A 26,786-nucleotide genomic window follows, 5' to 3' on the forward strand; every position below is an offset into this window, starting at 1 on the left:
TACTTTTAATATTTTTAATATTTATTTGACGAGCTGTGGCTTTCTACTTCCAGTTCGTGGTTGACATTAGACGTTTATGGTTCGCAGCGATTAGTTCGATAAACTGTAGTGCGTGAAGGCAGTGTGTAGGCGGGATAATAGAATTGATCCTGATTGAAAAACCGTTTGGAATTGTTTTGATTATACAGAATTCTAAGCCGCAATAGTGTTGAACGAGTTTGTTATTCCGCTTAAAAGTGTGCTAAGATTAACAATAACAGACGTTTTGTTGCAAACAAACAGAGCTGTAAATAAGGATAACTCCGTTAACAATGATGTCCAGTGCTTTGCAAAGTGACCATATCCTGCGGCCCCCGCAGGATAGTTCCATTTCTAAACCGCGTGCTGTGTATAGTATTGACCAAATTTTGGGCAATCATCATCACCACCATCATCATCATCATCACATACGGACTACTATAAACAATAATAACAACAACAACAATATCAGCCTTGGTATCAATAAAAACGGTAAGTTTATTATTTCCGGATTTGCCACAGCTGTTTGATCGACGGGCAGCCCTTTGATTTTTTCTTCATTGTTAATATGTGGTAATAATAACGGTAATAGTAATACTGCAAACTATGACAGTGCGTTTGCTTATCACCTTTCGCTGTGGATGCGGAGCAATACCGAGAGACCACGAAAGGCAGTGTGAAAAGTGAGGGTGGAAATATGTACCTATCGTGAGAATCGGACCAGCTGCGGAAGTTCAATTGGCTAATGATAATCTAATAAATCAAATTGTCAAAACCGTGTATCTATTAGCCAGGAGGATAGTGAAATAGGTTCATTGTGTGTCAAGCAAAGTAGTTATTACGCTGTCCCTCCAGTCAGCAGGGGTTCTTCACTGTTGGCGGTGCTCGATCAAATAATAAAAAAAAACCTTTAATCGAGGGGGAGGAATAATTGAAACATGCAAATACGTTTGATTTTTGCATGTGCCAGCTCATTAAATACACCTGGCCTGGTCGGGTGAATATTATTTGTTGGATCGTTTCTCTTTATTGCTAGTGGTTTGTCATTGAGTAGATTAATTGATGGGTTTGAAGCAACTTAGTTTTGTGAACAGTTGTGTGTCACGGTTGCACGTAGAGCCCCCTTGTTGGAAACCGTCATTCAGTTAATTGTGGGAGAAAATAATGAATATTTTTCACTTCAGTTGAAGCACAGGTTCGATATTTTTGCGACAAGCATGTCTTTCTTGCTCAATTATTAAATTTACCATCTCAGTTATCATCTAATTGCAATTAGCCAGTTAGCTTAAATGTGTAGTATACATTTCTTTCTGTAACGCAAATAGGGTAGATGTACCAGCGATTGTGGGTGTACCAGTAATAGTGGAAACTCGAAACATTTAATAATTTTGGCGCATTTTAGAATGATATCGATAGAATATCAATTTTCTATTGTTAAATATATATTTGTTAACAGTTTTATCTAAGGAACATAGTTAAAATTCAGGATGTTGATGCAAAAATTACAAATTCCTTTTGAATAGACCACTCCGGTGCAATTAATTAAGAAATTCGTAACAAACCATAGCATTTTAACAAGCCTACGTTGTTATCCACCTGCTGCTATGCAAGCGTTTTTTTGTATGGGCTTATCACTTTGACCACAACATTATTGATCTATTGTAATGTTGCCCGGGTGTATGCTGTATTCTGCACTGCATTTCTGTGCTTTATCGTTGCAAGCGTTACTAAGGGCAGTAAAAAATTTCACTATTATAGGCATATTTTTCACTATTATTTATTTTTCGAACATGTGATACTTCATTTCATTACAGTGCAGTGGGATTTTGAATTTTGCATGGTTCGATTATGGCATGCCACGATATCCAAAATATTTCATTTCCGAAAATATGCTTAAATATCAGTCAGTTTCTGTATATATGGCCTCAGTGTTTTCATTAAAAAAAGTTTACGGTTATAGAAGGTTTCGAACAATAAATATTTATGTTTACTGCCGTAGAAGTACGTCTTTTTCTCCATGTGTGGACTCATCACTGCGACCAGTATAGTTGATGTATTGTGATATCGCCCGGGTGTTTGCTGTATGACCTGCACTGCATTTCTTTTTGCTATAATCGTTATTGAGTGAGCGATATGCTTATTCAATTTTCTGCGTGCTTGTGTGTATTGGGGTTTACCCTTCCTTCAAAGCTTGATCTACTTTACCCACTTTATCCTCACTGCCAGTACTATCCCATATTCTAGCGGTCGCTGGCGAGGATTCATTCGTACCTCTGACCAGTAAACTTAACTATAGGAGGGACATTTTCACTGTCAAGAGGCTTCAGAGGGTAAATATAGAATTCAGTATGAAGGAAGGGGGTAAATGAGTGGCCTGAGAATAAACCCATGCTAAAGTCACTTGACATCGAATGGCTTGATTCTACTAAGATTCGAACCCACGACCACTCCCTTTGTCAAAGCAGACTCGGTAACCTTGCGGCTACGGAGCCCCCTCTAGGACTACGTCTTAATGTAGATTGCCAAAAACTTACTTGCACCGGACGGATAGCTGTTGGCGGACTTTTTCTTAACATAAAATGGTTGCAATCGTTGATTAATTACATCCGAATCGTATCACATTGAGTTAAAGATTACGCAGCACACTAGAGAGAGAAAAGATATAAAGAAATATTTTCAATGAGAGTTATTAGATATTTTTGAATACTCAACTCTAGTTACCCTACCCTAGTAACCCTGATATCTATACCTATGAAAAAGGATTTCTGTCTGTCTGTCCCTATGTTCCTTTTAAAATCGAAAACTATTGAACCGGTCGGAGTGAAAATTTGCATATGGGGGGTTATGGGTCCAGGGAAGGTTCTTATGATGGTTAGAGACCCCTCCTCCCACTAAGAGGGGACAAATGAAAAACAAATTTCTGCATAACTCGAGAATTAATCAAGCAAATGAAACAAAACTTCACATGTGGGTCTTTTTGGAGACAAGAATTTTTTCTATGGTGAATTGAGACCCGTCCGCACTTTAGGAGGGGGGGCTCCTATACAAATGAAATACAAATTTCCTCATAACTGGAGAACTAATCAAGCAAATGGAACCAAATTTAGCATGTGGGTGTTTTTGGAGGCATGAATTTTTTCTATGATGAATTGGAACCATATTTGGCATGTGGGTATTTTTGGAGGCATGAATTTTTTCTATGGTGAATTGAGACCCCTCCCCACTTTAGGGAGGGGGGGGGGCTCCTATGCAAATGAAATACAAATTTCCTCATAACTCGAGAACTAATCAAGCAAATGGAACAAAATATGATATGTGGGTGTTTTTGGAGACAAGAATGTTTTCTATGGTGAATTGAAACTTATTTCCGATTCAGGAGGGGGGGGGGGGGGCTCCCATACAAATGAAATACAAGTTTCGTCATAACTCGAAAAGTAATCAAGCAAATGAAACCAAATGGAAGCAAATGGAAAACCCGTAGAGATCACCTCTATCTAGGTTTATTTATTTTTATAGATCTACTGACCTCTATTACTCTCCTTCAGTTGGGTCACCCCTGCAAAATGGTACTTTCTACGAAAAGATTTTCCGTGAAATGGTACATCTCGCGTAAGGTTTTTCGCGAAATGGTATTCTGCGAAACTCTATATCCCGCGTTATGGTCAACCGAGAATTGGTGTTCCGCAAAATGGTAATCGGCGAAATGGTTTGTAATGATGGCGAATATTTAAATGCTATCTGCTTTATTTTCTCAAACTAAGCAATGGGGGGAGTTGTTTTCTACTTTACTGTGAGCTAATCGAAAATTTGTATATTAAAACACCCATGAACTCCACCGAAACTTGCAAAACTCGAGATTGTGACAGAGGTCATCCGAGATTCACGATTTATGTACAACACAGTTTAATTAGTTTATTTCGAATGTTTGGATCACCGTTCAATTATATGTTTGGGTTTGGTTTATTTTTCTTCGGTGAGGAATGAATCAGTTTTAGATTTTCTGCGTTACGCGTTTCAGCCTACTATATTTCATTCAGCCATCTTCGGACGCAAGAAAACACGTCTTAATCCTACGAGTGTTTCACACTAATTATGTGAGTTTACTACGGTTTACGCCGGTCCGGCAGAACAAAGGGATGAAATCAGAGATCTCCACTGCTGACGGTTACCCGCCATGGCTTTTACCTGTCGCCAGGACAGGTTCTCGTCTACAGCCCGGATGTCGTTGGCTAAGCTCCGTCTCCATGAGCCTTTGGGTCTGCCTCTTCTACGCTGTCCTTGTGGATTCCAGTCGAGTGCTGCTCTGCAAACCTCGTTCGCTCCTTTCCTCAAGGTGTGTCCGATCCACTTCCACCTACGCTCACGAGTTTCTGTGGCTATCGGCCGTTGATGACACCGACGATGGAGTTCCTCATTGGATATCCAATTATCAGGCCACCAGGCACGAATAATATATCGCAGGCACCGGTTAATGAATACCTGCAGTTTTTGCGTTGTCTCCGCTGAGACGCACCACGTTTCGCAGGCATACAGCAGTACGGATTTAACGTTTGAATTAAAGATTCGGGTTTTCGTACGTAGAGTGATCTGGTTTGAGCGCCAAATGTTTCGCAGACCTGCAAAGGCACCCCTGGCCTTCCTGATCCGTGTGGCTATATCAGTCTTGGTACCACCATCGGGCGTTGTTTGGCTACCAAGATATTGAAAGACGGCTACCTGCTCAACTTGTTGTCCCGCTACTGTAAAGTTGGTGGAATTGTCAGTGTTCACTACCATAGACTTAGTTTTCACTACATTGACTGTGAGACCTGCTGCCTGGGAGCTCTCGGAGAGGTCGTCTAACTTGCTCTGCATATCATTTCGGCGTTGTGCGAGCAAGACAATGTCGTCGGCTAGGTCGAGGTCATTTAGCTGCTCCATCGTTAGAGGATTCCAAGGCAATCCTCGATTTGGTCTACTGTCAATTGCTCCAACTAATATCTCATCCATAACGATGAGAAACAGAAGCGGTGATAAAATGCAGCCCTGTCTCACGCCAGCAGTAACCCTTATGGGGTCGGATAAGCGCCGTCGTACAAAACCTTGCACGAGAACGCCTCGTACTGAGCCTCGATGAGATGGACTAGCTTATCTGGAACTCCTCTACGCCTAAGTGCGCCCCAGATGTTTTCGTGATTGAGTCGGTCGAACGCCTTTTCGAAGTCACATGATCGGCCAGCACGGAATCCAGCTTGCTGCCGCCGGAGAGTAGCGTCGATCTTCTCCTGAATCCAGTTGAGGATTACCTTACAGAGTACTTTGAGAGTAATACAGAGCAACGTGATGCCACGCCAGTTACCGCATTCCGTTAGGTCTCCTTTCTTAGGGACTTTGACCAATATGCCCTGCATCCAGTCCACCGGAAAAGTTGCGGTTTCCCAAATATTGCTGAAAAGCTGATACATCATCTGGGCTGACAAAGATGGGTCAGCTTTGAGCATTTCGGCTGAAATACGATCTATCCCTGGCGCTCTATTGGATTTCATACTCTTGATGGCTGCTACAATGTTTAGTTTCTTGGGTGGATTTTAACGAATAATCCAAAAGTTCTTGTATTGATTTCACTCAAACACCAACCAACGTTTTCCGACCGTAGAATTTTCCAGGTAGACTGCCAGATGGTCAGAGGCAAGACCAGTGTTGAAAAAAATCATTTTCGTCCTTGTTTTTAACGGAAAATGATGGTAAAATAATCTCAATTTTCTGCAACATTACCCAAAACGACATTAAACGACGACTCGGCCATAGGATCCTTGGATCAAAAGGTGGATTTTCAGCATACTGTATATTCTTTCTAATATCGCTCGCTCAATCATACAATTAGGTATCTAGATAGAAATCGTGTGCAAGATGCTCAGTTGTAAGATTAGGCGGGTGATATATGAAAAGCAAAAAATACTACAACTCTTAAAAATGGTCTCAAATTCGCAAATATTGACCGATTTGACCGAAATTTTGACCAAAGCCTTAGGATTGAATACAAAACAAGTGGTGTTGAGCTTAGGAATGTGGGTCATTTTTAAGGTCACTTTAAAGACCCCTAAAGTGAAAAAATTTTCATTTTTTTAGTTAAATTTTATATTTAATTGAAAAAATCTCGTCTAAATGTATAAAAAACTTAAAATTGCTTGAAAAATGATTGAGTTATTCATGATGGTATGTGGACACCTAGCCAAAACCGTTTTTTGCTATAACTTGAAATTTTGGGGGTGTTAGGAAGATTTAAAATGTGTTTTTATGATGTAGGTACATACTAGGTGTGATTAACAACGTACACTAGGTCATTTGAGAAGTATTTTTTCCATGTAACACCGTGTTACATATCCACTATTTTTACTTTTACTTTTTTTACTTTTATTACTTTTATTAATAGGAAAAGGAAAACCCCTGGGAATGAAGCAATAGCCTCTTTTTCCACAGGCACAAAACCTTTCCATCATTTCAACTCAATTACAATAAAGTGCTCTTTCAGTCCCTTTCAATCTCAGTAAACGCTGTCGATATATTGCAACACTGGGCAAAACCCATGTCGTAGGTACGTACTATGTGCTTGTCGTTGGTTATACTATGGAATGATGGACGACAATCGTATTTAAAGCCATTACTCAGAGTTCACAACTAGTTATAGAACATAAACTAGCAAGATCATCATCTCCAAGAGGAAGTACTTTAGCAGCTATGGCACCGACTATTGTTTCTTCTAGCGACCGCTTCACAGCCATGTCCGGGGAAAGGCAATTCCGCAATCGGGACAGTTCGGAGAACAAACGACTTCATCAGTTGGATCGGCGTCATAATAATATTCGTTCCGATCGTCAACCACTGAACCGGAATGATCAGTCGGATTTGCGTCAAATAGATTCCAGATGGACGTTCCACTGGACGTTCGATCCACCCCCGATTAGGATGGAACACGCACGTTTCTAGACGCTCTTCTTCAAACAATAATCGAGTGAATGGGGACAGATTCGAGAATCGTTCAGCAGGTGGAAGAAATGGAAGCGTATTTTGTCATCTTGGCGCTAGGCCCTTGTCAAACGAACCTCTAGAGCGTGCGAATTACCACAATTTTGCACCGAGCAATACCAAAGAAAAGCTGGACGAGGATTTGGAAGAGGTCCGCAGATTCCGGGCCTGAGAATCGTCTACGAACCATACTAAATTAAATGGACGAAACGGCACCTTCTAAAACTAAGGAAGAACTAGATAAGGAGCTAGATGATTACATGGCAGCCTGTTTGGATTCAGATTAAGGTTAAATATCAATATTGTTTACCGTGCCGTATCGAAATCCGTACACCTAAGAACTAGACAATTTAAAATAGTCAATATAAAATTATGGAATTGTAATGTGCAATTCATCACACTTTCTTTTGGCAGTTTGTTGCTTATTTAAACATTATTTGGAATCACAGGACGCTAAAATTAATCCTAGTTATAAAAAATCGAGGACAAAATATGCAGCTCTTGATTCGAAATCTGTACACTTTTCCATGTCTGATTCAAAATCCGTACACCTTTGATTCAAATTCCGTACACCATGTTTAAAACTAACTAAAGCCCGTTTATTCATGAATCTAAATCCGAGTATGCTTGATCTTAATAAATTAAAATTTAATTGTTTAAATAAATTAAAAGTTTATTTGACTGACAGCTTGATAAAATATGCTTTTCTCCATAATCGAAGCATTTTGTTTCACTCCTATTCATCTAAGAGTCGTATATTTTCGTATTTGAACCAAATTTTTCATTTGTGGTCGAAAAGTTAAAATATTAAGTTTGGTGCCGATTGGTCCTCACCTCTACCCATGGGATCACCCATGGTAAACAAAACCTCGTTTGTGTCAAATCCTCTTACATCCTTTTGCTTATACCTCAGGAAATCTTAGGCTTTGAAACAAACTTTCTTACATTTTAGGAGTAAATTAACTATAGGCAACTATAGACATATAGACAGTATACATCAATTTTGCTTAATTTTTATTATACTTAATTATACTTAATTCAAATTATACGGAAAACTAAAAAGTTGCAGAAAGTTATTTCCGTTATTTAGTTCCGTTATTTCGAGAGTGCCGATTAAATACAGTAACTCTTATCGTAGTGCCCGGAACTGCAAACTATCTCGATGCTTTACTGAAGGATTTTCTACTATTTATCATCGCAATTGTCATCTTCCAGTATTACGGCATATGTTTAGCTTTAGTCCTTTCTATTTTCTGTTCAAAACATGGATTAAAGTTGGATAACTAAGGATACCGCACAGGTGTGCGGATTTAGATTCAACTAGTAAAACTGATTCCAAATCCGTACAGTACTAATTTTAATGAATAAATATTATTTCAATGCTATAATGACTAAAAAATAGCTGTACAACGATAATCATCTATCTTTCAACTCTATTTTCGGGATTTGAGACAGAAAAATCACTTCAAGTACGCTTTACACTTGATTTTATTGAAAGTGATTTTCTTAGCAAATTGCTAACGACACAGCAAATGGATACGGAAATCCGATAATGATTTACAGTTTGATTTTTATTAATTGTATTTCATGGCCTACTGCTTAAGTTTTGACATCGATATAATGCTATTAAAAAATGGTTCCGGACCTGTTATTAATATTTTGCATTTAGACTGTTTTAATACATATAATCAAGCAAATTCTATCAAGTGTACGGATTTCGAAGCTGTACGGAATTCGATGCCGCATGGTAGGATTTAATTTATTAAATGACTTGAATTTGAAAATTTATAAATTTATAAATAAATTTCAAATGTACGTGTAACTAAAACAACAGTGAAGATTTAAGCATACACATTTTTTAATTCATCCGTAGTTCATTTCACGCTACTTCTTTCCATTGAACATTTGTTAGGTCGTAGAACTTGTCCGTGTCATTGGCCCGGTATAGTGATTCTGATTCTTAGCGATCTCTGTTTTACTTTTGGCCCTTTTTACCTCTCATGATTTCTAAGGTGCAATAAATCTGTTAGTTTTATACAGCTATTAAAATGATGACAATCTGACAGAATTATAGCTTTTAATATAAATTTCGATAGCACGTTGATTTTATCAACCTATCATATCAATATGCACGATAAAATTCAATGCGCGTATACTGCAAACCAACGGAGACTGGAAATTTATTGGAGTATATTTTATTATGGTCGCTATAATCAGTAAAATAAACTATATACAGTAAAACTCTTGCTTTTCTGCTCACGGATGTATTTTTAAGTTAACAAAACTGTCGGGCTGATTTAGCTTTTTTACCAGAGCAGGCTTTAAACCTTTGTAGCGAAGAGCTTCAACAAATTATGGCGGTAGCTGTCAAGCAGCGAAGAGCATAATCTGCGTCATTGCTACTTCCTGCAGAGTGTGATAAAACTACATGCTTATAGACTGATTCTTAAAATCCGTCTGAATGACAGAAAATGATAATACCTTAATCTTTTGCATGTCTCTTGGAAATCAGAATTATTAAGTGCAAGTACAAGATTTTTTTTATAAATCATAAAACATTTACCAAACCACTTTTTATCGCGTATCTAATGAAAGATACTAGGAAAACACGGTAATAAAACGAGACCACGATTCAACTCATCAGCTGCATTTTCGCACTACTAGCAGGAGGTCACGCACTTGAAAGTATGTTACGGAAAAACATTTGCAAACCAGCACGCACACAAACACATATCCGAACATCTCATCTGGCGGATAATAATGGAAAGTAAAACGAGTCGATTCCCCTCTGGGAACGGCCATAGGACGTGCAATCCTGCTGCGTGTTGGGAAACCTTAATTATCAGTATATTAAAATCCCTTTAGCAGCGAGTTGCTGTTTTCCACGTTTATTCAGCTTTTTTTTATCGAAAAAAAATCAGACTACCGGTTTAGCAGCCATTGATCGCACCGAAATTAAGCTAACAAAACAAACAAGCACATGCCGAAAAGTTCAACTGAATGAAATCGATAAACCTCGGTTTACCCAAAACGGCGGCGTCGGTCGCGTCGACGGCAGCAAAGCTGATTCCCGAAATAAAAAAAGTTCAAAAGTGGAAAATCAAACAGAACAACACATCAATGAGCTCAGGCTCAGAATAATTGGCGATTCGGTTGTGTTGCCGTAATGATTTCAACAACTTATTTTCCACTTTTCCGTCGTTGAGTGAGCGTTCCTCAAAGCGAGCTTGATAATGGGCTCGGTGACAGTAGGAGCGAGTGGTTCTCCGCAACAACGCAACGGGGGGCGAATAATGTCATGCGTGGCGATTTTACTGCCGTGGCTTTTTTATTAATATGATCATTGCGGTTTGTGGTATCTCCCCTTTCTTGTTTTCCCAATATATTCATATGTGCTGAACTTCTGGTTGTTTGATTGTTGATGATTTTTCTCAAATTAACCTAGGTAAGATAAAAAAACACGAGCGATTGAGTAGAATTGTCGGACTTTGTCGAAAACATTACCTTTCAATTTCAAACTGACAATCGATTTTTGACACATTTTTTCATACCAAGTGCAATTATTCTCGGATCAGAAGTAACAAACGTGGGATGTAGCAAAATTTAATTGGTTGGTCGTCATGCGAGTCGCAGAAGAAGCATAGATGCAAAGACCAAACCCATTCGTAGGATGGGTGTCATTGAAACGGGCCAATAAGAGGGACAATACCACAATCCTAATTAATCCTTTCCAGCTAGGTGGCGATCGACAAACGGCTGGCAACCCGAAGTCGATGATGATGGATGGTGCTGCGATGGAACATTATGTTTTCTCTACGAAAGGCGGACCAGGTGAGAAAAAGGCCAATCTGAAGGGTTCTTACGGGGAAGATTGAGCTGCCGCAGGTACTTTGCCGGTTCTGTCTTGAGACGAACTGAATGGTTAAATCGGACCTATTGTCCTAGGTAATAGCTCAGTGCATGGGAGTAATTACTCTAAATTGCGGGCAGATTTTTGAAGTTGCTATAAATCAAAAATTTATGAAGTTAATATAATGAAGATTCTACTAGCTGTTCAGTTCTAATCACATTTATCCTCAATAAATGATAAAAAATCCTCTTATCCGCAAACTACGCTAAAGGTATAAGGTCATGCAGTGTGTCAGTTTTCAATTTTTCATATGAAAATGAAAAAAATCCCGTTGCTTCGGTCGTTGGAACGATCCGGCAGAAAGAGCTTACTCTAACTGCTGCATGATGTTTTCTCGATTTGCAATTTTTTTATCTGCCTCGTCCCCATCTAGTTGAAAGGCTTTGAACGCTAGGTACTCGTTGTTGCTGATCCAACCTCGTCCGTCTGGTCGATGAGCGGCGAAGCGCAAGGATGATGATTATTTAATTGGCGTATTCAAAGAGTGAATACTTGCCGGTGGAACCGGTATATTGCAATATTGCCCAAAAGGGGATAACGATGGAATTTGTATAGATTTGGGAATTATTTTTGATCGCGCACTTTTTATTTCGAGCATGTGATTGGTTGTGTTCGAGCAAAAAAAAAAAGATTCGTTTACGGTTATTTTTACCGGCCAAAATGGTATAAGCACTGGGCGGAAAACGTGAACGGATTTTCTGCCACTTCAATTTGACGAAGCCGTTTCGAATCGTTCGCATCCGAATTGGCAGGAAACGGAGGGACTCCGTTCTCCACCCGCAGTTCACTTTTCGCATCCCGAACGGACGCGAGTTTTCCTGTGCACGACGCTTAGTGGATTCATTTTATTTCAGTTTTGTTTTTTTTTCTCTTTCCATTCGTTCACAGATCACGACAATTCCTTGAAACGTGAGAGTTCGCCGGCGGAATCACATGAAAATGGCGTTGACGTGGACAACGATGACGAGCTACCCAATATGGGCGAATTGGACGGCATGGATGGGGATCCGAACGATATGGGCCGGCCGAGAAAGATTCGACGGTAAGCCTTTTTTTCGTCGGCTGGCAGCCCGACGAAATTGCAATTTGAATCGAGGATTAATTCAATTCTGTTCGCTTTTTTCGGCCATTTTACCGGCTTTACTTCGATAGATCTCGGACAACGTTTACAACCTTCCAACTGCACCAACTGGAGCGAGCCTTCGAAAAGACACAATATCCTGATGTTTTCACCCGGGAGGAACTGGCTATGCGGCTGGATCTTAGTGAAGCGAGAGTTCAGGTGGGTTTAGCGGATTGATTTCCTTTTTCATGTTTTGGAGAGCTCAAATTGGAACTTTAGGTACTAGTATGTCATACGGTTATCTATCATACGATTGTGTAAATTTTGAAATTCGTGTTGTATATAAAAGTGACTTCAGCGTGCAAAAGTAAAGTCTCGGGATCAAACGTCTTTCTAAGACTTGACCATTCTTTATCGGCTGTTAGAGTACAGGACATTTACGGGGCTAACATCACCGCTTAGCCAAGAGTCGAACATACGACGACTGACTTGTTAGACCAACATCGTACCTCGAAGCTAACTGGGCGGTTTACTTCAATGTACATTTAGTTGAAAAATTGTTTTTGGAGACACACATTTCGTGGTAACAAATCTTGCCCAATTACCATGCACTCAGGAGTACCACAAGGTAGTCCAATTGGACCATTTCGGCATGAAACTATGTGCGCTTGGCCGATTTGGCCGTGACCTTAATGGCCCTTATAAATACTAGCGATCTGCAAAGATTTCTCCAGAAGTAACCTCGCTACGCGATTGGTGTCCGCAGTATGTATCGCATAGGAATCGCGTATGAAACGAAGAAGTGCTAACATCCTACCACGAACTCTGTTCTTTGGTGGACATTGACACTGTTCGCTTGAGGTATAAGACATTAGACATTAGAGGCATTAGAGGACGACGAACCTTTGATACACCGTTTTGCTCTGGGAATTATTGATAGCACGAACCAACTTTCCATTAAATTCACGCCTTTAATGTACTTCAGTATGTTATAGCCACTGACATGAGCTCGGATACTATTGGACATAGGCTTAGATTAAACTACAGAGGACCACAACATTAGTATGTATTAAGTTATATTACTAGCTGTACTAATGTATTGCTGCCATAGGAAAGAAGTTTCTAGAATGTTCGATGTACGTTGCTAGCAGATGCAGGCAGCTTGGAGACGCTTCTCGAATCTTCGGAAGCACGTGTTTCATACGGTTGGCGGATTTTAACGTACTTTTCGCTATCGCGGACAGGTACCCAACCTAATTTTCTATAATTTCGAGAAAAAAACACTTTTTTACTGCGAAAATCTAGATTCGTTACTTCGGAGATAACCGGAATGCATGACCAAAACGCCTAAATGTACATACCTCTAATGCTATGTAACTCATTATGAGATTCAACTGCGTTACTGATCCTTGTCTAGACTGTAATCTGGGATAATTTGTTTGACCCTTGGTTTATATTTATATACCAATTCGCCACTGTCAACTGTGGCGATGGGGTTTTAATCAGTGCGCTGACATCTGTATATCATTCTATTACGACTATTATTAAGTTTGTAACAATGAAAGCATTTTTTGGGCGTCTTAGTAGAATTCCAAACCTGAAATTAAATAAAAGAATTTCTTTTCCCATATTGATTTCTACTATTTTTGTTTATTTCCGATGACACTGATGAAGTCTGCAAGTCGTAGGCGAAATACGTATCTGTCGGAAATAAATAAAAATAGTAGAATTCGATTTGGAAAAAGTTTCTTCTTTTATTTAATTTCAAGTTTGTAACACCAAAATCCTGCCCTGATAAGAGAGTGTTCGTGCGGTGATCGTAACAGCTGTAGTTTAGTTGCACATGGCTAATATATTTCAGCTTTGTGTAAAGCATTTAGCGAGTGTGCTGCGATTCTTGTTACGAGAACATGACGTCCTGTCAAGGGTTTAGTTTACGTTACAGACAGAATAAGGCGATATACTGTATTTTAATCCAATAATTATTTGTAAATGCTTTAAAGAAAAGTAAATGGCTACGTAGCCTAGAAAACAAATGCTACAATCAGTCCACAATCATGGGTCACACACAATTATGGGCCATTTTAGCTTTATCTGCCGATTAATACGTGAATATTATACCTACTAATCTATTTATCTATTTATTTTATTTATCATCATAAATATAATCATAAATATAAGAGGCTTATGTCTGTCGCCAAAACGAGGGGCGCGATATGTATTTTCATGGTAATAATCGCCCACATTAAGCAAAGACTCAAACCAATCATACCATCATTCTTACGTTGGCATAAAAATAGTTTTTGTAGTGCAATCATACCAGATTACATTCAAGACGAGCAAAAGTAACGTAGTTGCACCACAGAGAACAGATTAACAGGCTCGAAGGAAATAATCGATTTTTTGTGTGTAAAATCTGTCTGTGGCGCCCTCCAAAAATAGTTTGCCAAACGCATCAAAAAATATCCATGTACCTTTATCAATATTTCTTTGTGCTGGAGTTACATAGCAGCGATGACAGCGACATCAAGATTTAGTTTGCCACTTACAGCTCGAGGGGTGCTCTATTGAAGGATTACTCGTAGATTACATAAAAACCTTTTACACACTTTTTGTCGATTACCTGGTAGTCTGTTCTCTGTGGTTGCACCTCATAGAGTTACATAGCGTTAGCGTTACATAGCGTACCTCCAATTTGCTCTCAATTAGACGCGAGGCGACGCGCGGGGTTTACAGCTAGTCATAAATATAAGAGGCTTATGTCTGTACCGAAAACCAGGTCTCTGACAGGTCGTCATAAGAGGTTGCCAAGTCTGAAAATTACAAAAAGCGGCCGGTCGGTCCTGCTGTTAAAAATGCTGGGGGGCGGAGGCTTTGGCAGTCGCCGGAAGTCGGTTGACAGTTTTCTGTGTAAATGGGATGATCAGCTAGTAGTGGAACGAACATTGAATGGATTATTGAAGATAGCTAGTTTCAGAGTGACAACTACTTGCTTGTGGTGCTAGTGGACAATTTAATGTATATTACCGCCAGAAGCAAAGTATTGTCACTGCAAAACTGGCTATCTTTAATGATCCGCTGCGCAGGATTGCTAATAAATTTATCAGAAAATTTAACAATTCAGGCAAAAAGTACAAATTCGGCTTCATATGTCAGAAAACCGGTTTTTTCGCAGGATTGACCGGCCACCAGCTTTGCAAATGAAAAACCGGTCGGGCCGGCCAAAAACCGGCAACTTGGCAACCCTACTTATCGGTAATTAAAAACAGGTCCCTGACAGGACGTCATGCTTTCGAGCAATGGGTTGTATTCTCAGTCACCTCATCTCCAGCAGTCGGCTGGACTGCTCGATTGCTCAACTGGTTGACTAGATTGCTCGACTGGACTGCTCGATATGATTGCTCGACTGGACTGCTTCTGAACTGCTCAACTGAACTGTTCGATTCGACTGCTCGATTCAACTGCTTGATTGGACAGATCGACTTGACTGCTTGGCTGAACTGCTCCAGTGGACTACTCGACTTAGCTACTCGATTCGACTGCTTGACACATTTGCTTGACTCACTACTCGACCCGACTGCTCGACTTAACTGCACGATTGAACTGCTCGGCTGGACTGTTCGATTCGACAGCTCGACTGGACTGTTTGACTGAGCAGCATGTTTCATCTGCTCGACTAGACTGCTCGACTCAACTGTTCGATTCGACGCTCGACTCAACTGCTCGATTCAACTACTTGATTCCACTGCTCGACTGCACTACTCGGCTCAACTGCTCGATTAAACTGCTCGACTCAACTGCTCGAATAAACTGTTCGACTGGACTACTTGACTCAACTGCTCGACTCAACTACTTGACTCAACTGCTCGGCTCGACTGCTCGAACGAACTACTTGACTCAGCTGTTCGTCTTAACCGCTTGACCCGACTGTTTGACTAAACCATTAGATTCGACTACGCAACTCAAATGCTCTACTAGACTACTCGATTCAACTGCTCGACTAGACTGCTTGATTTAACTGCTCGACTTGACTGATCGACTCGACCACTCGACTCAACTGCTCGACCGGACTGCTTGACTGAACAGCTTGATTTTACTGCTCGTATAGACTGCCCGATTTGACTGCTCGACTTGATTGTTCGACACGACTGCTTGACCCAACTGCTTGACTCGATTGCTTGATTCGACTGCTCGACTCGCCTGCTCAAATCGATTGCTTGTCGCGATATCATATGGTCGGTGTCAAATCAGACCGGACCAAGCAAATGATCAAGGATTTTCTAAGCAACATTTTACTCTAATCAGACTACATAAATATTGCAAACAGCCAGATGTTTTTATTCAGTTAAATAAAATCCAATATGACCATAAAAAAATTTGTTTCAGTTTCCGGCTATGACTGTTTTATGTACAATATCTTAGAGCTATATTATGCAATATAAGAACTCAAACTAATACAAAGATTTAACATCTTCGCAAACACTGGCCAATGGAATGTATCCGCAGTTTTCTGAATTCTGATCAGACATTTATATTTTCCGAATCGTAATATTCGGGCTCAACTAATTGATTGACAAAATTGTTACTCATAAGCAGCACTAACAATTTGATCAATCATGAGGCGATATTTAAATGTAAATTAGCAGCTAAAGCCAAAATGACCCACAATTGTGTGTGACCCATGACGGTCAAGTTTTTTGCTTGCTACGTCATCATTATTGCAATCAGACGACAGATGCGCACACGGACTGGTTACTGTGAATCAATCTTCGTGCATTGACCACAAACGCAGGGGGCAGACATGATCGAACAGGTTCGATCGGCATAGAACAGGGTTAAATAGTATCTAAACGACGAGCTTGCTAATAATCAGGACGGACAACAATAAAGAAGTAGGGTAAAGAACTAGTTTTAAGCAGTCTAAGCGGGTCACTGATTGTTTTACCTTATTACAAGCGATGGGTTGACTAAGTGGCGGATATCAGCATACCAATCTTCTTGCTATCTTTAGTTCTTCAAGCTGTTACCATTGGAAGACACTATTGTTGAGCTAAACTTTTGATTTTTCGCTTTAAAAGTTGGAGCGGTGGAACTAATTTTGAACACACCGAACCCATTTTCACCCGCAGGGTGCTGTTTTCGGCAATCCTGAAATCTGAATTTTTTTACGTCCCGTTAAAAAATCCCTCGAACTTTTCCCCCTATTCAGTAAGTTCGCGTTCCTATCCGCGACCTACTAATCGGCATCTGATGCGTAATCGGCATAGCGTATCGGCATATGCGTAAAATGCCATCTGTCTAAATTGTTTATCGGGGCATACACTCACCGAACCGTTCGGCAAACGGTATTCGTCGTCTCTTTTATTCTCTGGTGTTCTTATGGGAAACTGCGAGTTTGACGTCTCACTCGCTGTTCATAAGGATGGTGGGAGAACAAAAGAGGCAAACATAGAAGTGCACACGATCTAACTTTAGAACAGTGTTGTCAAAGCAAATAACATTGAAACACATCGTTGCTTCATTAAATCACTGAGAAAATCTTCGAAAATTATTGAAAAAGCTGTCTTTTGTGTTGTTTTTAATAAAGAAAAATTAATTATGAACATACATTTCTCTTAAAAGTATTGAACCACGTTTTCACCATAGGAGGTTTCAGTTAATTTCAAACTTAAAATTCTTATTTCCAGAACCGAAACAGTATCTTGGCAACACGATAGTTCATCAGTTGTGCTGCAGCTGCTGCTACTGGTGAACAGGTTCCATCAATTCAGAATTTGGTTTCAGTTTTGTTAGAAAATAATAAAACTTTCGGCTAGTGACAAAGCCTTAGATAATAGAAAAAAAGAGACTGAATAATATGGTATGTGACAATTGAGTGCTTGACTTTCCGAGTGGTTGTAATCAGTGCTGAAAATTTGATGAATTCGTTAGTAGCGAGGTGGCGATTGCTGAAGAGCAGCTGAAAAATGTACGTTTTTGGACAACAATTTTTAATTCATCATATTTCTTGTCGGAAACCCAGTAAATTGTGTTTGTGTGAACCAAATGTATGGTTAAGTGATTTGTGAAGATGATCCTATCAAAAGATTTTGAAAATATGAATAAAAAAGTGCATTTTCGGATCATTTACGTTCAACTGATTAAAATAGGTAACACTGCTTAACTCGTTCCTTACCCTATTTAAATTTTTTTTGCTAGTGAACATTAAAAGCGAATTTGCTTGGAGAGCTATTGAAATATTTTTGTGAATGGTAATATGAAGTTTTCTTTGGCGTCTTCCTCTGGAAGTTTAGTTTCCTAAAAATAGACAGTACATGCACATAATGTGAATCCATTTTCGTGCCTTGAACGTTGCGGCCACAAGTCAGGAGTTAGCAAGTAGACAAGTGAGAGTATGTTCGAATGACCCAAATCAATGTAGCATAACGACAAGCTTGCTTTTTGGGTATTGTCAGTGCAGATTATTTGATTTTTTAAGGCCGGATTAACCAGTGCTCAGTGGTTTGATTGCTCTGGAATCGTGAACTTTTTTAATAACTCTTTTCATAGTGTTTTTTTTCAATATTCAATATTTTTCAATATGTCTTCGGAAGAATTTCTGTATATCAATAGATGCAACGATTGGTGGTTAGTATTAGTTCGGAACGTTCGAAATTCAAACACAGGTGGCGCTGCAAAATTTAACTTTCTAATTTGAAGATATAGAGCTATAGTATGTTCTAGAAAGTTTTAGATAATCTTATTATGAAGCTTTTTGCTGAAAACATTATTCCTCTAAGTATCACAGTTTTGAGATATTAGGCGTCTTTCATGACGTACCCCCGAAATTCGGAGTTTTCACTGTAGCTTCAAAACTATGTGATTTAGGGAAAAATAATGTTCTGCAAACATTTGCATCTATCAAAATCACACACTTTTGCAGAAGAACGTGAACATGTATCTTCTATACAGAGCGAGTTAATGAACGATAAAATTAGCCATATTTCGTACTGCTACACAATAAAAAGTTGGAAAGACTGGCGACCAAGATATAATTAAAGTGAAAGTATATTCAAAACTGATCTTAAAACATGCTAAGTCATTTGTTTCTTTAAGTATCTTCATCATTTAATTTGCATTTCCAAGAAGTGTTACTCAGTTGTTGCGTCTATTGATGTACAGAAATTCTTCCGAAGACGCCTTATTGAAAAAAATACTATGCAAAGAGTTATTAAGAAAGTTCACGATTCCGAGCAATCAAACCACTGTGCAGTGGCTTTATTTATTACACCTAACATTCTATTTCGAAGGTTCGAATTTGAATTTTATCTCAATTTTTTTACGAGAGCTTGGCGCGGGATTGAGGTTTGTATTGTAGCATACTGCGATTTTGACAGTGGCAAAATTATGCGTTCTTAGCTCACGTACTAAAAATATGACGAAAAGTAAATAATTTGTACTTAAAGTTGGAACTACTTTTACGAAATCTGAATTAATCCTCGTCGTAGTCTATCTCACTGAACGAATAGATAACAGTCTGTTCTCTCGGCGGTAGAAATAAAAGAGCAGTAATACAAAAATAATATCGTCGCATAGAAAGTGTATGGCGCATGTACGGAGAATGATAGAATTGGGAGAATAAAACAAAATTAGGTATTATTCTACCTAATATAATGGGCGGCAGTAGTTTAGCTTGTAAAACATTCAGTTACCAACCGAAAGAGTGCGGGTGCGAGCTCGACCTGCCATTGCACAGGCCAATATATTTTTGGTCTAAATCAAAATTTTCTAGTTCATCCAAATAATTATTCTCGCATCAGACACTTTCTTCCTTTTAAAAACAGACTAGCCATCTGAAAATTTGCCAAAATACTCCGCGGGCCAACTACTTTATTTGAATTATTCCATAATATAATTAGGTTCAGGGGCATCTTTTGTGTGGAAACCCGGTTAGTCGCATTGATGGATTTATATTTAACATTCCGAATTAATTACAATCATCAATTTTACATTATATTATGAAAAGCTCTTATTTAATATATTGTGTCAAATTACCGGAAACAGATTTTAATTATTTTCACACACGCCTCTACGTGACCATATAGTAAATCTCATATTTAGAATATCAATTTCATATTAGGCAGTCTGCCCGTGGGGAAGGTACCATTCAAATCGTCGCTGATTAATCACTGCCGGCCGAACAACAAATCAATTGCTATGCAAATGTTAGCTACAACCCAAGACCACCTGACCGACGGAGGTCCGAACCGATATAGCGCGCGATCGCTTTATCGGTGCTTGGAATCGGATAACATGGTGATCGTAATACGATTAAGTCCATCGGCAAGCCGGTGACCGGTTCGGTGGCGCCGAACATCCGGAATAACCGCTCCTGCTGTCTATGTTCACGCCGATTATGCCGACGGCAAAATGTGCACTTGAAGTCAATTGAGTGTGGTCATAATCGACAAAATTATTGAAATCAGCTTACAATGCAGCGTGTTAGTCGACGGTCTAACATAATTATTCTCCTTTTCCGAACACCGATAATCCATATGACACCACCCAGGCCACACACCTTTTCGGGTGAGCTAAACGTGACGGCAGCAGAGAAGCCCGTTTCCCTTTTAGGTGAAACATGCGAAAGCTAATGAAATTCAATCAACGTACCTAACATTCTCGTGCAAACTTTCTGCACTAGAATCCGGTGGGTCGAAACCTTATTACTTTCACCGTTTCCCCCATTCGAATCTTCGCCAGACAATACCGCCGCAGCTAATCGTTGCGTAATTGCGACGCTCTTGCGAAACTACGACGCTCAGGCGTGGCTCGCATTTGATGGGATATCGATTAGGTGTGTTTACTTAGGATGATAGGAAATCAAACAGAACAGCCAGTGCCAGTGGCCAGTGGCCGGTCCGTTAATGGCTGACGGTCCATCAAAAAGCCCTCTCATAGCAAGATTGATCCGTGATGTGTGTACTAAAACGATATTATTATATTAAAAACAGATTACGTCCGGGGCATTGTTTGCGAATCCTTTTCTCCACCAGGACGGATCACCGGAGGATGAACGAGTACGGACGACTGAACGGAACCGCCCACGAGCTGCATGAAATGCTGAACTTTGATGGGTATTGTTTTGAGTCGATTGATTTTCTGCCCCGTGAAGGAAGATTATATGCTGTATAATTCAAACGAGACGTTCGGAGATGCCTCCGTCGGTAAGCAGGTGTTCTCTATACGAAGGCAGAACTTACTCAAACCTTAATATGAATAAACTTGCTGCGATTAGAAGTGGGAGAAGGAAAATTTCACCCCAACCTAATTCACCTTGAAAATAGGATTGAGGATTAAATTAATTTTCGTAATCGAAATTTTCCTACCCCACTTGGTGAACCACTTCAAACAAACTTTCCTGCATCCTACTTCGCTCGCGGGTTTAACAATATCGATATCAGCACTTTGAACGAAGCAAAAAAAGCGAACACATTGACAACAGAATAACACTTTTCACAGGCAAAGCAAAATAAGGCTCTATCGCTTCGAGCGGTCATGTTTGCACTTCACGCTGAAACCAGCTATATGGTCAGACTCATCCCTTCAGTATATTTTTTCATTTCTGCTCTGCCCGAAGATAACAACTACGCAAAGAAACATTTTAAGCTCATTAAATCCGATCTAATTGACATCGTTTGATTTTTGAATTGCTTTCCCGTCGGTCGCTCTGTTTGGTAGGACTACAAAAGCGATATTTTGTTACATTCAATTAAAGTGGAAACCGAAGGGGGTGCGATACGACGCGAGCACGCTTTTTACGGGCCTAACAAAAACAGGCGATTATCTATTGTTCCCGCGTCTGAAGAGTGCTCTCTGTGCTAACTGCCTGTCTAATGGCAGTTAGTAGGACCGTGCTTAGGGGCGGAAATCAAAAAGCAGCTGACAAGGTTGTCCTCGTGTGGTTCTACAAAACTGCGAGTTTTGCTTTGGGGGTGGTAGGGCGAACGCTGATGTATCAATCTAGGCGCACACACGTGGTCGTCGTAATGCATTTTGTAATTTTCTTCCGAGAGAGTGAATGCAGGAAATCCGAAATGAGAAAATTAGCCAAGTAAATTTGCGTTATTTTCCACCCCATCCGTCGCGGTGAAATCGCAGCTCCCGGGACACTTTACTGCTGCCGACGCTGATTGTATTGTCACTTCCCGTTGCGTGTGTATTCTGCCAAGGACGACGCTGATGATGCCTGCCATAATTGCTGCCGGCCGACTTCGTCGGTCTCTGGCGGTTTCGGCGGAACGAATGGAAAATCTAACTCTAATTGTCCGTAATTGCAATTAATACCATGCACCGACGGACAATTTCACTCTGTGTCGATCGTCGCACGGTTCGGTACGGCCCAGCCAAGGATACACATGCGCTCTCTCGTCTAAAAGCATGATTTAATTAGCACACTAATTGTCGCTCTCGGAAGCTTTCGCCCGGTGCACAACAAGCGGGCGTGTTGAATGGAATAATTGAATGCAATTTCACTTCGGCGGCGACAATTAGTCGGAATTCGCAACGTCATTCCACTGGCACTCGCGCTTTTCTTCCCCTCCCTCCCCCCTCCTCAACTGGTATCGGGGATATACCATTATTGTGAGAAATTCGAATACCGAGTGGAAAGACGAAGAATCCAATCGAGCAATAGTGATAAACTGGTTTTAGCTAATCGTGGAAAACTTGAAAAAATATGTGAAAAATTAAAAGATTTACCCGAATAAGGACAGATAAGTGATCAAACGTAACACCAACAAAGATGATTTAGAATGAAGAAGAAATAAATAAATGGGTAAATGAGAGTCACCATAAAATAACATGTTCGTTTTAACAAATTATTACGAAAACTTGAAAAAAAAAACTATTGCATCAGTTTACAAAATAGTATCAACAGATATGTTTAAACGGACGATCAGTTGATAAATCATAGGTGACACAGTATTGTCTCGATTTTGTCTATCCCCGATTTTGTCTACCCCCGATTTTATCAGCTTTGTATCCTGGATTGTCTTTTTTGCCGAGCAATTTTGTTATTTTTATATTAAAAGCTCTACAGTTCTTAAACGAGCAAATATAGGGGTATACAATATTCAGCATTGTTGCGTATTTTTACTATTTGTGTAACTTTGTGAAACATGAAAAACTCATACAACAACTACATAAACTGCTAAAATAGAAAAACTGATTTTGACGAATCAGAAATAGGATTTTTCTATCTTTGCTGAAGAGATAGAAGGTTACTGTCTTCAGAAAAATTTCTTGTAGTATTATGCTTTAAAACTTTGCAGAACACATCAATGTGTTATATTGAAACCGAAGAAAAATAAATTTTTTAATGCACTTTTAGGGGGATTAATCAAAATTTAAATTCCACTAAATGATAGAACTTTTAATTTAAAGAAACTCTTCTAAAGGTTCCATTAACCAAGAACCAAGTTTGCTCGCCCAAAACTCTAATGCGCACGTTTTTCTGGTTTTTGACCAATGCAAAATGAATTTTTTTTTTCAAGATTCTAGACTTAAGACTTTACAATATTGACGACTTCTACTAAAAATTATAATTTAACCCTCAATTGACCAACAGAAAGCTCAACACAATCTAATTAACCGAGCACAGCACATTGCACAGTGGTTTGATTACTCGGAATCGTGAACTTTTTTAATAACTCTCTTCATAGTGGTTTTTTCTTCAATATGGCGTCTTCGGAAGAATTTCTGTATATCAATAGATGCAACGACTGGTGGTTAGTATTAGTTCGGAACTCAAACACATGTGGCGCTGTAAAATTTAACTTATTTGATGATATAGAGCTTCAACCTGGTCGTGCCATCTAGCATGTTGGGCTGCTCTATTCCTGGTGCCGGTGGGGTTCTTGAAGAGAACGGATTTCACTCACAGTCGTCCGGCATCCTTGCGACGTGGCCGGCCCACCGTAGTCCTTTACCAAGCACAGATATCAAATTGGTACAGGTTTAAACGTCGTAAAGACGGGCAGGTATTGTTACTTTTTATGTAAAAGGAAAGCTTCCTATACAGATGGTGTGTTTAATTGTCGTCCCTGACTGTGAAGCAAAGTAATCACGAAGAAAATGTATGGGGAAAATTTGACCTTGAAACTTTTCGATAATTTTCGCTATTTAGTGATTGAAAATTGTTATAAAAACCTCATAATTGCAACATCTATTGTTTTAATTCTTTTTATTTATTTATATATTTTATTTTATTTGATACATTCATCTGACAATGTCTTAATGAAGGTCAAACAAACTCTTACAAAGCTTCAGTTCTTGACAATTTTTGAACAAAAATTCGAGCAGGCTCTCCAAATTCGTACAGTTATTCAACCCGAGTGAACATCCGGATGCGTGACGTCACTGGTTCGTGGAACCCAAACGTGGTTCGGTGGAATTCCGTGTGCAATAAAGCCGTAGTTCGCAGAGATCTTTGAGATGCTCGGAAATTCACTTTTGAAAGCAACGTCGGTGAATCAATGTCGTTGTTCAAAATTTCTGCTACAAACGTTGCCTGCTGAACTCTTCTGCCCCACTCCAGTGTGTTTAAACCGACCAGAAGACAACGTTCACGATAATGAGGATGATTCTCTGGGTCTCTCCAAGGCAAATCTCTGAGCGCAATACGGATTAATCGTCTTTGGATGTGTTCGATTCTTAGAATCCAGGTGAGCTGGTCAAATCACGCAGGCGTTTTCAGGCAAAGGACGGACTAATGCATAGTATAAAGATTTCAAGCAGTGAGGGTCCTTAAAATCTCTTCCGATTTTGGAGATAAATCCTAGCTGTCGGGATGCTTTAGAAATAATAGCAGAACGGTAAGCGTTAAACATAAGTTTGGAGTCGAGTAAGATGGCGAGGTCGCTAACTTGCCCTACCCTTCGGAGAGTTTTTCCGTTTATATTGTAGTCAAAGATGATAGGGTTTTGAGTGCGATGGAACGTTTTTACCTCACATTTTGCTGTGATCACTATCAAGTAGTTGATCTTACACCAATTCACAAAGGCATCTAACAATCTTTGGAGCCGACGACAATCGCACGGCGAGAAACAATTTTATATCGTCAGCGTAGATTAGTGCGCATCCGGCTTCCAGTAGCATAACTACATCGTTAAAAAACAATATAAACAGCAAGGGCCCCAAATTGCTTCCTTGAGGAACACAATGATGAATATGAATAGCGATTTGGTGGTGGAGTCCTTTTATAAGGAGGCTTTGTAGTAAAAATTGATCGAAAAAATCGGATTTTTTCATATTCGTGACGTTTCTGTCACGAAATCCTTATCACATAGTATAATGCTTTCCTCTACAAAAACATACCTACACGAACACGAGATCTTCAAAGTAATGTGTGGCATTTGACAAGATTAGCTCGCTAGGTGCGGTCTATCCAGGAAAAATCAATCTTTTTGGTCTTAAGATTTTGAGTTCTACTCGTGTAAATCGTTGTTTTCGGAAAAGTGAAACAGATAGACAAGATATGCAGGGAACATGGTCCTGTGGTAGATTAAACCTTGGTGAACGGTATACCATTTTTTTGAATATTGGTCATAATTGTTGGTGAAAAAACAAGGCTCTTGTCTTCAGCAAGGTTGGTTAGATAGACTAGATTCATTCTTTGATTGACAGTGGCAGAGTATTCATTCGCCAGGTAGTGCTATTTATTTTAATTTTTATTATCGCATATGAATAATTCGCATATAAATAAATCGTCGAGACAAATAAATTATATAAACTGACCGTCATGACGTAAACCTTTTTTTTTGGGATGTGAGGAAATATCTGGTTCGAAGAATGACAAACTGGATGAACTAGAAAATTTTGATAAATAGGCCAAAAATATATTGGTACCCGCTCTTTCGGTTGGTACCCGAATGTTTGCTAACTAAACTAAGCCGCACCCTTATATTATGTTGTCTAATATCAAATTTGGTTTTATTGTTCCATTTCTATCATTCCACGTACCACACACTCGCTTCGATGACGACGATAATTAATTTTTGTATGATTGTTCTTTGTTTCTACCACCTAGAAGATAGACTGTTATCTACTCGGTCGGTGCGACAGAAACAGGAAATCTGTTACCGGACACAGATACGGCAAGTCTAGTGTAATTTACCACCACCGGCTGTATTTCATTTTTGTTTTCGGGAGTGAGGAAGTGTCTGGGGAAACAGGGAGAATATAACAATATTGGATATTAGACTACGTAATATAAGGGTGCAGCTGTAGTTTAGTTAGCGAAACATTCGGGTACTAACCGAGCCCCTTTTGCCACTGAACGACCCAATAGATTTTTGGCTTATAGGGTATGTTGCTGCTTCGTCGTAATTGCCTATTCCCGTCCTATCCAATACAAATTATTAAAAATATCAGCGTTTTCTATGACACAGAATGCAAAATTAGTTATTCCCTGATATTCTAGTTTGTTGACTATCATTCGCGATCAATCAAAGTGAGCAAAGATCTATTTAAAAGCCTTTTTTATCAAAAAATTCCTACCAGCCAACCTTCCTACGTTTTTGCATGCAACGAAGAAGAAAATGTCGACGAATCGTTTCAATTTCCGTCATTCATAAAATGAAAATGACTCACGCAACGCATTGTCATTATTCTGCAGCCGAGAAAACTTGCATGACCAGCAGAAATTTTTGAAGAATAACATTTGTCATGCCGTCCTACACAAATACATGCGTGCCAATTTCACAATCATTGTGATTTTTAGTTCGGACGATGAAAAATGTTGATGGACGGATT

General features: G+C 39.5%; 1 protein-coding gene across 1 annotated transcript in view; it reads left to right on the top strand.

Annotated features, from left to right (window-relative positions):
- The first annotated feature begins 311 nt into the window (after window positions 1–311).
- The window catches only part of LOC128737323 (retinal homeobox protein Rax), a 31,885-nt gene continuing 5,410 nt past the window's right edge, over window positions 312–26,786 (top strand). Inside the window, exons 1-3 of the mRNA XM_053831940.1 lie at window positions 312–510; window positions 11,822–11,975; window positions 12,086–12,215. Of these exons, the coding sequence (XP_053687915.1) occupies window positions 312–510; window positions 11,822–11,975; window positions 12,086–12,215 (483 nt within the window). The remainder of the gene's footprint in view (window positions 511–11,821; window positions 11,976–12,085; window positions 12,216–26,786) is intronic.

This window comes from Sabethes cyaneus, chromosome 2 (genome assembly GCF_943734655.1).
Source record: "Sabethes cyaneus chromosome 2, idSabCyanKW18_F2, whole genome shotgun sequence".
Classification (NCBI taxonomy): Eukaryota; Metazoa; Arthropoda; class Insecta; order Diptera; family Culicidae; genus Sabethes; species Sabethes cyaneus.